Source organism: Mustela nivalis (genome assembly GCF_964662115.1).
Source record: "Mustela nivalis genome assembly, chromosome: 17".
Lineage (NCBI taxonomy): Eukaryota > Metazoa > Chordata > Mammalia > Carnivora > Mustelidae > Mustela > Mustela nivalis.
Genome location: NC_139036.1, coordinates 1,330,226 through 1,345,956, shown reverse-complemented (window position 1 = coordinate 1,345,956; position 15,731 = coordinate 1,330,226). Strand labels below are relative to the sequence as shown.

Genomic DNA, 15,731 nt, shown 5'->3' with positions numbered 1-15,731 from the left:
TGCCTTTCTCCACAAGAAGCCATGGACCTGCCAGGGCCCTGCACTGGCGACGCCGCCGTGGCCGGTGCGTGCAGGAGGGGGAGGGGCTCGGCTGCGCTGGGAGCCGAGGGGCTGGGCCTGTGAGGACAAGCCCGACGTTGGGTTGTGCCGAGCGGCTCTTGGTCTTTGACGAGCCTTCCTCGCCGGTGCTGTAACGTGTGTGCGGGGCTGGCGGTGACCTCACACCCCCTTGCTTTGCTTCCACAGCCGCCACTGCGGACGCCTTCTTTGCCATAAATGCTCGACCAAGGAGATTCCTATTATAAAGTTTGATCTGAACAAGCCCGTGAGGGTTTGCAACATTTGCTTTGATGTACTGACTCTGGGGGGCGTCTCTTAGGGATCCCCCAGGCCACATCCCGGTCGCCTCGCCGGCAGCTGCTCTGTTCAAGAGCCTGACCCACCCAGAGCAGGGGCTGGCCGTCCCGTCTTGCTGCAGAACAGACTGAACGATGAAGGACCCTGGGGGGGATTGACCCCATTACAAGGATTCCATTGGGTTGTCCGTGTGTCCGACTGTGATCGAGGTCACTGGACGACTTGGTGGACCAAGCTTTGTCGTCTCAGCACCACCTGTGACAAGAGTTGGACCCCATTCTGCTTGCAACATACTGGGACACTCGGAAAACCCCTCCCCTCCCAGTAGCTTAGTGTCCGTGTGGAGCAATCCCGTGATCTTCCTGCACCAGCAGCCGGGCGGGCGGGACCCCGCGGTGGGGCGGCTGGTGGCCGGCCGCCCCATGCGCACTGCCTTTGCTGTGGGTAAGTGGCAGCGCAGTGTTTCCTCAAAGATTATAGGATCCTCTTGCCCCAAGGCTTGTTTTTTAAACCTAAGCTGATGTTTTTAGTGAGCTGCCCCTTTAAAAAAAAAGGTGAAATTTTCTAAACAGGGTTCAGAGATGAGAGCTGAAAAATCGTGGCCTTAACAACTGAAAGCTTTACCTGGGTTCAGGAGCCCAGCGTCTGGTTCTCTCGTCTGGCTGCGTGCCGTGCGTGGAGGCCTTGCTCTGCCATCGGGGCACGCTGGTGGAGACGCACTGTGTGCTGCGTGTGGTGTAGAGCCACGCTCCGGGGGGTTTGATGTCCGCACCTGTACTCGGAGCCCGCCTTGCACATGCACGCACTAGTGACTCTGACGATTGGCCCTGATGGGGCCACGGTGCGCACGGGGCTGCCAGGCCCAGCGGTGGGGTGTTGGGGGGGGATTGTGTGGCCTCTGGCCGGCAGGCACAGGGGCCCACGGTTCCCAGCAGCCTGCAAGCGGGTGCAAGCAGGTTTGGAACACGCTGGCCCATCCGTGGAATGAGGCCCCCGAGCTTTGGGGGCCTTCATCGCTGCTATTGCGTGTTGCTAACCCTGTGGCGCTGAAAAGCTCCTTTTGAAGGTTTGGCCAGTTTTTAAAAAATGCACATTTAGAGAAACTTCTACCACTGCTTTAAAGAAAGAAATTCTGAGATGAGCACGTGTGCCCATGAATTACTCAGCTTAGCAGTGTCAGTCGTAACGCCAACTTTTCAGACTGTGAGCAACCACTATGTTGTTTTTGCGCTAATGAAGTGTGGGTGTACGTGTAAAGGGACTAAATATCTCAGCAACAGCCTGCTTTTCTTGCTTTGTTTTTTGGACGGTGGTCTGTCGTCTCTGTTGCTGTAGATTTATACAGTCTGTTGCCTAAATGTGTGTATAAAACAAGCTGATAAGCCGGAGTGCTACTTTTTAATACTTCTGTCATTTATGAGATATATATGCTTTCTATGTTAACATGAGCTTGTGCACAATGTTTAAAAGAATCAGAAGAGTCCTCTGGTCCTCTAAAGTCTGTGACACATTTCCTGTAGAACTTCTGCAGAAGAACAACTCGTCTTGACAGACACTTGCCCATGCGAGGCCTATGGTCAGCAGAGCAGGACCACGAGGAAGTAGGGCTTCGTGAGGTAGCCCGGTTCTTTAGCTGGAAAGTAAGATAATTGTGCTTCAGATGTGAATCCAGGCAGTGGGTACTTTTATGCTCGCTCTTTCCACATCAGGGTGGAGAGCGGAGGACGGGAAGCCCATCAGGGATCGGGCTGACGTCCCGCTCCTGCCCTGCTGTTAGCAGTTTTAGTCGCTGTCTTGCCTCTCATTGCACTTAAGTGCTCAAGTCCTGTCTAAAATACGCTGAGGCCAGCTCCTCTTTGTTCCGGTCCGGGGATGGCAGAGTGCTGGGCGGCCCTGGAGTGGGCAAGCGTTTTGGGAGTTCCGCATGGCTTCGCTGTGTCCTTGTCTGTGCAGGGGGACCATGGGGTGCTCGCTGGGCTGCACATGGCAGGTTCCGTGGCAGCTGCCCGTGGGGCTCCTGCGTCCCTGCCCTTGTTGGCACTGGCCATGCTCTACAACTGCAGGGCTGTCCCCATGTCACTTCGGCCCGTAGCCCAGCTGCTAGCGGCAGCATCTCACTCGCAGTCCTTGAGAGAGCTGCCGGTTGCCCCGAGGTCCGTGTGCGCGTCCGCGTGCTGCACTGCATCAGCTCTGCCGGCCTTCTGCCTGGCACCAGGCCCACTGCACAGGGACCTCTGCCTCGGCCTGCGTGTGCGCCCGTGGCCTCACTTAACTGGCTGCGACCCCCAGCGCAGGAACTGGCCTCCCAACTTAAGTGCCTACACTTGGGACTTTCCGGTTCTGGTGATCTGGGGCAGTGTCTGGGCGGACGATGGGGCAGAACGAGTGCTGCGCCTGGGGTCTGCGGTCTGCGTGGTGTCCCCCCGCCACACACGCTCCAGCAGTGGGGTCCCTACGCCCGCTGGCCCTCTACCTCAGCCCCAAGTCACTGTGGCTGTGCCTGCGTGGAGGCCAGTGGCCCAGCGGATCAGCCACTGCTCCGCACGCGCCCCCGCCTGGCCCGCTGCCTTGGGACTGCGCTGGCCTGGTCCTTAGGCACAAAGTGGGGGGCGCACCTCAGGAGGGTCTGCGTGAGGCTTAGACCCGAGGGGTGCACTGGGCGCCCAGACGACAGTGGTACCATGCAGGGCAGGGGGACACGGTCCTGACAGGCACTGAAGGTCTTCTGGGACCGGGACTGCTCCCCTCATGCAGGCCTCTCCGTGGGGGCAGGGCCTGGGAAGCCACGTTGTCATCGTCATTTAATGCAGCAATCTCGAGGAGCCAGTGCTTGACCAGATGCAAACTGAACACTAAAGCAGCCCCCAAAGTCGTCACACAGCCTTAAAGACGTTCTCCGGAAGATCGCCGCCCGCGCGCGCTCCCTTCGGTGGCACAAACCCCGGCGCTGACCTGTTGCACTTGACCTGTTGCACTCGTCAGACAGGCTTTGTAGCGGGGAGACCTGACTTGGCATGCGCTGGGCTTCGTGGCTGGTCCTCCTGTGGCAGAGGCATCTGGCTGGCTGTTGCCATGACAGCTGTGCGACGGGAGGGAAGGGGGGTTGCAGGGCAAGAGCAGGAGGTACGCATTCAGGGGGATCCCTTGGGCTTCCTGCCACGCAGGGCGGTGCTCTGTGCAGGATGGCGGCCTTGGAAGGCGCCGATTGGTGGCGTTCCTTGGAGTCCGTGTCATGGAATGTATTTTTCAGATACTGATATCTGCATTTTCTGTAACCATTCCTTACAATAAAATGAGGTAAAATTGTGCATTTAAAGTGGAAACTTCAGGAGCGCCTGGGTGGCTCAGTGGGTTAAGCTGCTGCCTTTGGCTCGGGTCATGATCTCAGGGTCCTGGGATTGGGCCCTGCATCGGGCTCTCTGCTCAGCAGGGTGCCTGCTTCCCCCTCTCTCTCTGCCTGTCTCTCTGCCTACTTGTGATCTCTCTCTGTCAAATAAATAAATAAAATCTTTAAAGTGGAAACTTCAAAAAAAAAAAAAAGTGGAAACTTCAGCAAGACATTTGTAGTCACTTTTTAATGCAGAAATACCAATAAGCATTAAAAACGAATTTTGACTCCTGACATGTGAACCCACTTCTTGAGTAGCTCACCCTTTAGGAAAGTTGGAATTTCCAGGACTTTTCAGAAACACATTGGTGGCCGCGGCCCCAAAGTAGCTGTGCTAGGCGTGAGCGACCAGCCACCTGGACGTGCCTGTCAGCCTGGGCAGCCACGCTTCCACTCCGACCCCTCCCACGGTCCCGGCCCCAGGCAGGGTTCTGCTGGCCCTGGTCTAGCGGGCCGATTCCGAGAACACTGGGGAAGTTCGGGGACTTGCAGACCAGAGCTGAGGGGCTCACGGAGCCCCTAAACGGATCCTGCGACTCTCGCCGCTTCCCTGAGCCTCACGCGTGCTGGGCTGACACATTCTCTCTCCTGGTCTTCCATCTGACAGCCTGTCCCCCCGGGGTTCAGACCCGTTGTGGAGATGGAGCTCATTCTCTGCTGGCTTTTCTCATGGCTGACAGGCACAGTTAAGCGCCTCCAGGGGACGAGCCCGCGTAACCCTCACAGCCGTCCTGGAGGGGAAGGCTAGTCAGAAGGTGTGTGAACCCACGAGAACTGGGCCGGCATAGGTCCTGGAGCTGCCCAGCCGGGGGAGAGCGCTGGCTCTCCGTTCCGCTGTTCCTGATGCACTGATAGTACTGGCAAGTTCCCTGACCTCTGGGCCTTTACTGCCTGCATCTGTGGAGTGGGAGTGGTGACCACAGTCCTTCTTGGCTCACAGTCCCCCCCGAAGGAGGTCATCAGAAATCGGTGGTGTGCCCTCCTCTGATGCAAGGACACATGGTCCCCTCCACTGGGAGCTGATGGAGGCTCTGGTGGGGGTGAGGGTTTGCTTCATCTTGCTCTGAGAGGCACCATGGGTTTTGGGACAGACAGGGTCCAGCCTGTGTGTGGGGCCTTCCAGGTCCCAGAGCTAAACAAGTCAGGGGTGGACAGTGGTCTGGAATGGTTCCCTCTGGGGGGGCAACCCTGCCCCAGAGGGCAGGATGCAGACGTGGGGGAACCGCTCAGCTCTGCTGTGCGCCTGCTCTGGGCCCTCCCAGGGCCGGCAGACAGGTTGGACAATAGATGAAGCTGCCCTGGGGGCCTGCCTCTTCTGCTGAGCTCTGCCCTGGGGCAGCCTTTGGAAGGAGAGCTGCTCCCCAGGAAGCACGAGCTTCATCACAGCAAGCCCGAGCCCGCAGCGGCACACGAGGAGCGCTTCAAGGTTGAGTCCCTGGCGTGGCGAAGAGGAAGTGAGCCGCCTGCAGCTGGGGCAGCAGGTGCCTGAGGCCCTCCGTGGCCGCACTCAGCTGGGATGACAGCGGGGTTTGTTTGTTTTGGAAGAGTCTGCACTTCTCTGGGCCAGCCCCCACACTGGCCCTTGTTCCCTCCCTGAGGATGGCCTCTGGGGCTCTAGCAGGTCTCCTGCTGCCCACTGTACCCTCCATGAGGTGATCCTCCCCTAGCCCCTGTCCCCCACCCCCCTATGGCACCCAGGTGCCTGCAGGGACGGAGCGGCATGGAAGGACACACATAGCACTGAGACGGGGCAAGAACCTGGAACACGAGGCCCTGCTCCACTGCTCGGTGCTGCCCATCTGTGCACTTACCCCTGGCTGTGTACCGGGGATTCAGGACACCAGGCTGGGGAGCCCTCGGTCCTTGTGCAGGGAGAGTTGCTGATGGGAAACTCAGGATGTCATCTCAGAACAAGACTGCCATAGACACAAAACCCAGCTGGCAGGCCAGGATGCATAGATGGTGGGAGGTCACTGAAGGTGTGTGTGGGGGGATGCCCCAGCCGTCCAGGGGGACTGCTCTCAGCAGTGCAGAGAGCAGTGTGGGAGGCAAGACACAGACGCTCGCTGCACATAGGTAAGAAAGGACAGCTGGGAGCTGGGGAGGCTCCTGGGGTCGTCACGTGGTATGACAAGGGGTATACGGCCACGGAGACATCACCAGGAGACCAAATTCTAGAAACGTGGGGTCAGGGTGCCTGGGGGTGCGCTCATGGGCCCAGAAGGCATCTGGGGGAGGAAAGGGATCAGGCAAGAGCCAAGGGAGGGTTTCTCGGAGGTCCTCAAGCATGGCCAGCCCGGGACCGGCATGGCCGAGGGGTGAGGAAGGCAGAATCCAGCCTGCCATTCCAGGGCGGGGGCTGAGAGCACATGCTAGAGCTCATAGGTTCAGCGGTGGCCGGAGGTGCATCAGAGTTGGAGAAGCGTTTCCTTTGGGAGGGAAGCAAGCGTTTGGCGCATGGCGGGTGGGGGGAGAGCCGCAAGGTATGAGGGGTTGGGGGTGCAGGCAGGTCCCTAGGAAGAAGCTCCTCTGGTCAGCTGCTCGGCATAGGGGTGATGGCCGGCCCTGGAAGGGAGTGGCAGTGCGGCGCTGAAGCCACTTTCTCGTCAAAAAGCAGGCTTCCCCCACCTAATTCTGAATGTTTAAGAGAAAGATCATCATTGCTTCAGACCCACTCGGGGGTGTCCGGATCCGCCTGCCCCGTTTTGCCCACGTCTCCAACTAGACGTGGCTCGGCTCAGGGTGGAGGCAAGGTTGGGGCTCGGATTAGCCGGGGGGACCCGGGGCTTCTCTGGACATGTCTGCCTGTCTCTGAGGTGCAGGGGAGTGATGCTGTCCTTCCTTGGCCGGTGCCCCTGGGGCCCTGACTGGGGGGGCCTGGCAGGCCCTATAGTTTTGAGTGGGTCAGATCTGGGCGCACGCCTGTCCGAGGGCTCTGAAGGACGGTGAGTGGGTCACAAGCTGACCGAGACTGGGCAGGTTGGAGAGCTCTGGCCTCAGCCACGGGAGTGTCAGTGTCCAGACCCAGGCAGGGTTCTCTGTGTCTCCCCACCATCGGGGGCACCGGCTCGTGGCAGGAAGGAGCAGCTGCTGGCCAGGGGTGGGCAGCCCGTGTACTCGCCCAAGCCGGGGTGGTCTAAGTCCCCACGGTTTGTGTACGCGGGGAGGCCAGGTGCCTGGCCGCTGGGGGGTCCGGTGGTTCTCACGCACACACAGTGGGGCTCCTTGGCTCCTGGCTTGTACAGCTTCCGGGGGACCCCGACCCAGTCTCTGCTCACACCTCCACTGAGGACAGAACAAAGACGACGGCTTAGCAGAAGGAACTCGTGAGTCTCTGGGGGTGGTGAGCCGGGGAGGTCACCTGGCATTTTCCCAAGGCGGGGGTCTACGGTGTGCGTCCCCTGACCTTCCGTCTCTCCTGACTTCCTCCAGTGTCCCCTGCCGTGGGCAGAGTCTGCCACCCTGCCCCGGCGCTCCCAGGCCCTGTCCTGTGCCTTCTCAGGCCCCGCACTGCTAACACCTGGGGAAGGCTCACACCCGCTGGCCTGTGAGCGGCACCCTAGTGCCTCTCGCCCTCCCTCCCTCCCCCTCCCTCCACACCCAGTCCCTGTCTGAACTCAGGCCTCCTTTGTCGCTTCAGCAGGGAGGTAAAACAACAGACAGGGCTAAGGCAGAGGGACAGGGTGGGCTCACTGGGACAGGGACGGCAGTGACGCCAGAGGGGGCCACCGAGCCTGGCAGACAGGCCCTTGGGTGGGCAGGCCAGGTTCCTTGAGCCCCTTTGTGGAGAGCAGGGCCTGTCTCTTCAGAACCGGAGAGAAACTTTCCTCCCGACCCTTCGGGCCTGCTCCCTGAGCTAGAGTGGAGAAAGCGGGACGGATCCAGGGCCTGGCCTGGGAGGAGCCGGCAGCTCCGGCTGTTGGTTCTTATCGCACAAGGGACCCACCTCCAGGAGAGCAAGGGGGCTCCGCATGGATGTGCACAGCTTACACCTCAGGGAGGCGCTCCCCGGCCCCTCTCGGGGAGCGCTGGGCTCGCACTTGAGGCCCTTCAAGCTTGCTGTGTGGGCCAGGGGGCCGGGGCCCTTCTTCTGCACCAAAGTTAAGGGGCCCAAGGGCCTGATGATTCGGGCAGAAAACACTGGTTACTCCTTCAGCTCCCCAACAAGCCTGGACTAATCCCTGGGGCATCTGCCCTGACTGAGCTCCACTCGCAGATCTCTGTGGGAAAGGGCTTCTTGGAGACACTCGGCAGTTGCCGTGTTTCCAGAACATGGCTCGGGGCATCGAGCCAAGGCCAGCTCTGCCTCCTTGTCCCCTTGTGCCGCAGGCAGCCCCGATCTGTGTGGACCAGGAGTGACAGAGGCCTTGGATGGGTCACCAGGCCAAAGTGAGCTGCTCTACTTGGACCTTCTCATCCCCAGGCCGGGTCTCTGGGCAGTTCAAGCAAACCACACACACACCCGGGTTCCCCCCAAACCTCTCATGGTTGTCAGGGACCCCAGAAGCCTCAGACACCAAGGCACTGTTAAGACCCGCTCCCCAGAGCACCTGTGCTCTGGAAGAGCCCACCTGGGTGGGCAGCTGGGCTACGGCATCACCGAGCCGGATAGGACAAGCCGCACAGATGCCTGCATACCTCTCAGGGGAGCACCAGAGCCGGCCACCCCTCCTGGAGCTCCACTCGGCGTTGCACGGTGGGAACGTCTGCTTCTCCTCCAGTGCCCGCCGGCTCGCCTCTGTGCCTCGGGAGATCATGGCCTCCACGTGGCTCAGTGCGGGGGTGGGGAGGCCATCCTCTCCATAGAACTTTCCTGTCACCCTTCCTGTAGGGATGGGAGAGCCGAGGTCAGGGTCACGGAGGGAGGGACACAGCACCTCACCCCCATGGTGAGGCCCAAGCTCCCAGGGTTTCGGGCTCCGGACTGAGAACCCTCGATGTCTGACAAGACACTGCAGAGGTGGGCCTCCAGGTGCAGGCTCCCCCACATGGGGGCCGCCAACCCTTCCCATGTGCAGATGGCACTTTCCCCGGGGGGCCTCTAGAGCCGCACGTGACTCCTTCCTCAGTGCTCCACGGTGCTGGAAGCATGTGAGACATGTTGCATTGACACACAAGGGACCGACTCCTTGCGTCCAGGGCTCTGCTCACCCACCGTCCACTCCGGCAGGCCTCTCTGGGGTCTGCTCTAAAGGGGCCACAAAGCACCCCCACAACACTACTCAGTCCGTTTTACTTACACACAGCCCTATCTGGAATTGTGTGGCCGGTTTACTTGTTCACGAGTCTATTCCCCACCCCCAGCAAGGCCCCAGCGTTCAAAATAGCCCAGTGCAGAGCACTCGTGTTCCACGCTTGTTAAGCCACACAGTGGGGATCAGGGTGCTAGCCCCAGCCTGTAGTCCGAATCGGTCTAGCAGAAACCTCCTCCCCGGAGGATCTGTATGTGCCTGGCGACAAAACGGTCATGCTAGGTTTTAGCCATGAGACCCACAGAGAGGCAGGAGTCCTAGAGGCAACAGAGAAAGAGCTGGAGAAGCCGTGTCCTGAGAACGGGGTCAACCACTGGCAAGGGCTCCCAATCAACACTGTATCCAGAACACAGAGACTCATCTGCCTCCCATGTGCCTGAGGCTGGGTTCCGGCTGCCGAGTAGCCCTCCTGTCCTCACCATCGTGTGCGTGGGTAGTAAGCCCCCTCCCCCAACGGGGCTTTTCCAGGCCCATGCAATCCTGCCCCCACCTGCCTCCTGCAGAACGAGCCCACAACTGTAGGGCCCGCACTCAGCTCCTCCCGGGTCCGGTCCCCATCACTCATCCATGGCAGGCATTCAAGTGCACGCCGACCCCGGTCCACAGCCCTCCCCTGACCACCTGCCTGCACACATGCTAACCCTGACCAACCACGGCAGAGCTCCCCAAACGCCAGGAAGACATGCCTGGTCGGGCCGCCTGTGCCCACTCTCAGGGCTGTATTCTTATTCTGTGTTAGGAGTCCCTTTCCTTATTAACCTGGCAGTATTTCAAGCAACCTCCCGGGGAAAAGGGAGAAGCCAGCCTCCTGGAGGTCCCCAGAGTGCCCAGTCCCTCCAGTGCGCATGTGGCTGTGGCTCCAGAAATGACCTGGGACAGCCGGCTGGAAACACAGAAGGGGGTGTGCGGGCCGGGAGGACAGGAGCCAACCGAGTGTGTGCGCTGGGGGACTGGACACACAGAGGACCGTGGAGGTTCTGGGCAGCTGGATGTGGAGGGAGCAGAGTAGCTGTACAAAGGCCAAGGTTCTCAGAAATGGAACCCAGGTGGTCAAGACACAGCAGCCGTCAGAGGCATTAGGGGCAGAGGAAGAGCATGTCCCACTGAGACCGCGGGGCTGGTGAGGGGCACTGACGCTGCCCAGGAAGTCAGCCGCGACCACCTGGGCTCCAGAGAGGAAGAGGACCCAACAGCCCGATTTTAGGTGTTGACAAAGCACTCTAGTGTTTAGACTCTACCATGTCTTTAGGACACTGTGAGGTGTCTGTTTGGAACGTGACCCTGTCCCTGCTTGCTCCTTGCTAGTGACCCACGTAGTGCTGGGCACAACTGGTTCAACGAATGTTTGGGAGGCCGCTCCTTCAGAATGGACACAGACTTAAGGCTGGGCTCCTGACAGGGCTAAATAAAACAGTGTTTATCAAAACCGCCCACAAATGTAGGCTTCAAGCCTTCCTGACTGGGTGCGGAAGCCCGATGCCTGGGACCCAGCCAGGCTCCTGGAGCTGCTTGTCTGAGATGCTGCAGGCAACCCCTGGCCTGGGTGCCACAGAGGCCAAAGCAAACAGCCGGGCCATCTTCTCCCAAAATCACGAGGGAGGGAAACAAGTGTCCCGGACACTGCCTAGTGTAGACTCACGGCCACACTAACAACCAGAGTTTAAGGGGAAAATGCCATGGGTATTGTGTGGGTTTTAAACCTTGGTCCAGGGGCGCCTGGGTGGCTCAGTGGGTTAAGCCGCTGCCTTCGGCTCAGGTCATGATCTCAGGGTCCTGGGATCAAGCCCCGCATCGGGCTCTCTGCTCCACAGGGAGCCTGCTTCCCTCTCTCTCTCTCTCTCTGCCTGCCTCTCTGCCTACTTGTGATCTCTGTCTGTCAAATAAATAAATAAAATCTTAAAAAATAAATAAATAAATAAACCTTGGTCCAATCTCCAAAGAACTCTAAGTCTTTTAAAAAACTGCAAAACCGGGCACCTGGGTGGCTCAGTCATTCGTTGAACATCTTCCTTTGTCTCAGGTCATGATCCCAAGGTCCTGGGATCGAGCCCGTATCAGGCTCCCTGCTCCACGAGAGCCTACTTCCTCCTCTCCTACTCCCCTGCTTGTGTTCCCTCTCTGGCTGTGTCTCTCTGTCAAATAAATACAATCCTTAAAAAACAAAAACAAAAACACCTGTGGGACAACTGAATGGAATCTATGGAAATGACCTGTGGGATTACCTACCAACGAATTTGTAATTCTTCTCGTAGAATGAAAGCCAATTTTGAAGGGTCAGCACCTCCGAAAACGACAAGTCAGCTACGTCGTCCACCAGGCCCGCTTCGGAGTAGTCCCCAGTCACAAACGCCCTGGATGCATCTCGGCCTGCAGGTGACAGGTTTCCAAACAGATGACCCTGTTGGTCACAGGCACCATACCAACTCAAGAGCCCATTTTCTGAGAAACATGTGGGAGCCCGTACTCCCAATCTCCAAAAACAGCTACCCCCCTTGCTGGCGCAGATGCTCCTGGATCTGCAACATGCTGTGGTGCTTACCCCCGGCGTCATGGCCACTCAGCAGTGCTTGGCACAGCTGATCATGCCCGCTTCCACGACACAACGCCCTGGCCTCCCCCTCCCTCGTGGGCATGTCTTCTACCAGCTTTCGGGCTCGATTCTTGCCCACCTCCCCTGCTCTAACTGTGCCCCCCCCCCACAACAATCTCCTGTTCCAAAACCACCTCTAGGCCTGCGGTCGCCAGTTGGTATCTTCGGCTCAGAAGTAGTACGTCCCATCATCTATTCAACATCACCTAGATGTTCCACAAACGGGATGTTCACCCTCCACTAATCAGCACCCCAGCCCCAGGAAACCTGCATGTCTCTTAGAATTTCATAGCTCAGGAACTATCAACCAGATACTCAGTTCAGAAATGCAGTCTGCGACAGGGACACCTCCTTTAGCCCTCAAATCCCAGCAGTCCCCGAGTCCTTCAGGTTCCTAAGTAGCCACATCAGTCTGCCTTTCCGCATCTGCCACGAAGCAGGCCCAGCCCGCCACTGTCCCTCATCCTAACTACTACAGTAAACCCTAGTGGCTCTCCATACGCTCTCTCCATACAACGTGGAGATTGGTATTTTAAACGTGAACTGATGTCATTCTCTTGCTGAAAAATCCTCAGTGCCTTCCTCTGGCGCTGGAATGATGTCCAGATCCCTCAGTGGGCTACTCAGAGCCCTACGGCACTGGCCAGCAGCCTTGCCTTGCCATGTCAAGGGGGAGAGAGTGTCACCTGAAAAATGTCTGTGCTATCTGGTGTGCCTTGAGCTTCCCTACTGAGCTGAAACCCAGGGTCACTTGATAGAATGGAGCGCTGAGTCCAATCAGAAGTTCCAAATTGTTCCCATTTCAAAATGTCTGAGCATCTCAATATTTCCTATAGAAATGGGGCCCTTGAAACACTACGCAGCAAGGAGAACTCTTATAATGATGGCGTCTAGAGCCAACAATGATGACAGCCATTTACGGCCAATAGCCAAGAGCTAATACTGGCTTTGTGACTCAGCAAGCATTGGACAGATGCGTGTGTGGCCAGTGGCGGCACAGGGCTTATAGTGAGGTCCTGCCAAGGTCAGATCAGACCTGATCTGAATGATCACAGCAGAAATGCTAGCCAATTCTTTTGGGCTGGAAAAAAAAATGTATCTAAAATCTGTATTTTCATTAACAATATGTATTTTTTACAGTTAGGAAAATCTTTTATGTGCTTACTCAGATTTACATATCTGATAAAAAAGATATTCCCTGACAGCTGGATAAATGGGTCAGTGATAATATTAACCACATGCTGTGCTCCTCTTCCTCTCCCTCCTCCACTCTTACGTTAGTGCCTCCGGTAACAGAAGTATTTCTTCCTTGTAACACCTGTCACAAAAATACTTCATTGGCTGTTGATGTCATAACTATGCACAGTCGGCCTTTTCTACTGGTCTGCAAGTTTTATCACGGCAGAGCACACACCGACACAGGACTGATTCTCTGGTGTCCGGCGGTGCTTCCTCTTTAGTAATTGTCAGTGAGGACCGGCTGAATGAAACCCATGCACTGACAGCCAGTCTTCAGTATGTCCATTTTCACTAATTACTTTCAATAATTCAAACGGGCAAAGAATAGTGTTTCCAACCAATGGTGCTTGGAGAACTGGGCAGCGACATGCAGAGAATGAAAACAGACCCCCACCTCACAACATATATAAAATTAACTCAAACAGATCAATGACATGAATGTATGAGCTCAACCGGTAAAACCCTTATTAGAAAACACAAGTGTAAATGTGTGTGCCCTTTGGTTAGGTGACGGTTTCTTAGCTAGGACACCAAAAACACAAGCTAACAAAGAAAAAAAATAAACTCGACCAAAATTTTAAAATTTTGTGCATTAAAGCACACTATAAAGAAAGGGAAAAGATAACCTACAGCAGGGAAGAAAATATTCACAAACCAGGTATCTGGTCAAGGTCAGTATCCAGAGTATATAAAGAACTCTCACAGCTCAATAATAAAAAGACAACCCAGTGAAAAAGTGGAAAAGGATTTGAACAGATATCTCTTCAAGGAAGACACACAGATGGTCAACAAGCACATCAAAAGATGCTCCAGGTCACAGCTATTAGGGAAACGCAAGTAATCAAAACCACAATGGGCTACTACACCAAACCCATTAAACGATATAATCGAAGACGGCCAGTTTGGCAAGAATGTGGAGACACTGAAACTCTACTACACTGATGGTGGGAGTACAGCCACGTTAGGTAATAATTCGGCAGTGTCTCAAAAAGTGAAACCCAAGAGTTGCTACATGAAAACTGAAAACAGGCGTCCAAACAGAAATGTGCACACAGATGTTCACAGCAGAGTTTTTGTAGCAGGCGAAAAACGGAAATAGCTCAGATGTCCAGCAAATGGTGATGAAATATACAAAACGTGGCATACGCACGCATACAATGGAACATGACCTGGCCATAAAGCGGAACGCAGGACCTACCGGTGACTATACAGCCCCGATGAACTTTGCAAATGCCGCTAAGCGCAGGAAGCCAGACATGCGTGTGATTCTCCAAACTGGCAGATCATAACAACAGAGGGAAGCAGACAGTGGTTGCCAGGGGCTGGGGGTCTGGGCAGGGGTCAGAGGGAGTGGACAGTGACTGGTGATGGATACAGGGTTTCTTTCAGGGGTGACAGAAACTCGTGGAATTAGATAGGGCTGATGTTTGCACAACCTTCTGACTACATGGAGACGTCCAGAATTATACGCTATAAAAGGGTGGGTTCTACGTTGTGTGAATTACACCTTAACAGACCATGATCCAGACACCGGCAGCTGGAATGCACCTCTCTGCCTCCCTGCTGGGCTGTGCGGGTGGTGGGAGCATGGTCTTCTGGAACCTTAGCACCTGGCCAAAGACGGGTGGTGGCGGGGTCAGGACGTGGATGTTGAGTGAATGACGGGCACAGACGAACTTGGCAGACACTAGAGCGTGGCGCAAAGAGCAGCGACCCCGGGAATGAAAGGGCTCCCGCTTGTGCACCCTGCCACGCAGCTGCAACTGGCCCTGATGGGGCTGTGCGGGGCCCCAGAGACAACCGTCAGCCCGCAGGGGAGCGAGCCCTGACCCCAGGCCCAGCTCCCAGCTAGATCAGTGTGCCGCTGGGGTCAGTTCCTTGCTGGGCCGTATGAGGAGCCTGGCAGCATGGGCTGACCCGAATTCCTTCTCTGTCCAAGTTCTCCCTGGAGCCAGGTGGTGCCTCGTATTTAGGGGACAGAGGCAGCGTCCCAACACCAACCCCCACCCCAGCTGGTGGTCCTGGTCCAGAGCTTATCAGCGAATCAGGTCCGACGCCCCCGACGGGAGGACACGGACAGAAGACCTTCCACCGACCAGCGCTCTGGGCCTGCCACGCGCGCAGCTTCCCGGATCTGAGCGCCTGCAGGGGCGACCAGCCCCTCTCTGGCTCGGGCCTCAGCATCTCCAGCGGACACGAGAGCGTCCGTCTTAAAGCAAGGGCGAGTCCCACCCAGGGCACCGGTTTTTGGGGAGACCTGGGGAGCGCTAAAGGAAGGTGACTTGGGACAGGCACATCCTCGAGAGACGACTGGGGTCGGGAGCAGGCTTCGGAGGGCGGGGACGCGGCGTCCTTCCCGGCGGCGCCCGAGCCCCGCGGGGCGGCCCCAGCGGCAGGCGGGAGGCCCGTCTCTCCAGCCGACGTCGCGGAGCGCGCTCGGGAAAAGCAGGGTGGGGCGAGGCGCGCCGGGCTGGCGAGACCCCGGAGGGCCCGAGGCGCGGAGCGGGGCCCCTCTCAGCCCGAGGGCCGGCCCGCTGGTACCTGCGAAGCCGCTATAGTGGGCCCCAGGCTCGTAATGCCTCCGGCCGGAGGACACATCGTAGACGCGGCCCAGCAACGCCAGGTAGAGGCCCGGGTCCCCGGGGCCGCCGCGGTAGCGGGCCAGCTCCTCGGGGACGAAGAGGCGAAGGCCAGCGCGGCCGCTCCACCAGCCCAGCCACTGGGCCGCCGCGGCCGCGGCCGCCGCGGCCGCGGCCAAGCCTAGCAGGAGCCCACGCCCGCCGCGCCGCAGCATTCGCACGGCAGGCGGCCTCCGCGCCACCACTGCCAAGACAGCGGCGACGCAGGCGTGACGTTCCCGGCCGACGTCACCGGCGCGACGGCGTCGCGCCCCCGTCGGGACAAG

The 15,731-nt window shown here is 57.8% G+C and overlaps 2 protein-coding genes across 3 annotated transcripts in view; one reads left to right on the top strand and one right to left on the bottom strand.

Moving 5' to 3' along the window:
• Positions 1-3,979, top strand: part of ANKFY1 (ankyrin repeat and FYVE domain containing 1) — a 73,231-nt gene extending 69,252 nt beyond the window's left edge. For both annotated transcript variants that reach the window (XM_082707756.1, XM_082707757.1), the window contains one exon: positions 247-3,979. In XM_082707756.1, the coding sequence (XP_082563882.1) occupies positions 247-379 (133 nt within the window). In that variant the 3' untranslated portion in view covers positions 380-3,979. The remainder of the gene's footprint in view (positions 1-246) is intronic.
• Positions 3,980-6,372: 2,393 nt separating this feature from the next.
• On the bottom strand, positions 6,373-15,687 carry CYB5D2 (cytochrome b5 domain containing 2). Its single transcript, XM_082707803.1, has 4 exons — positions 15,368-15,687; positions 11,224-11,364; positions 8,384-8,570; positions 6,373-7,030 (listed from the first exon to the last, which is right to left on the bottom strand). The coding sequence occupies exons 1-4, from the start codon at positions 15,618-15,620 to the stop codon at positions 6,757-6,759; spliced, it is 855 nt and encodes a 284-aa protein (XP_082563929.1). The 5' UTR covers positions 15,621-15,687; the 3' UTR covers positions 6,373-6,756.
• Between the last annotated feature and the right edge of the window lie 44 nt (positions 15,688-15,731).

What these genes read in the sequence shown, in the direction of transcription:
- CYB5D2 (XM_082707803.1), bottom strand. Translation starts at nt 15,620, where the DNA reads ATGCTGCGGCGCGGCGGGCGTGGGCTCCTGCTAGGCTTGGCCGCGGCC. An exon ending in CCACTATAGCGGCTTCGCAG is followed by an intron (nt 11,365 to 15,367) that starts GTACCAGCGGGC and finishes TGTCACCTGCAG; the next exon opens with GCCGAGATGCATCCAGGGCG. An exon ending in GAAGAATTACAAATTCGTTG is followed by an intron (nt 8,571 to 11,223) that starts GTAGGTAATCCC and finishes CCATCCCTACAG; the next exon opens with GAAGGGTGACAGGAAAGTTC.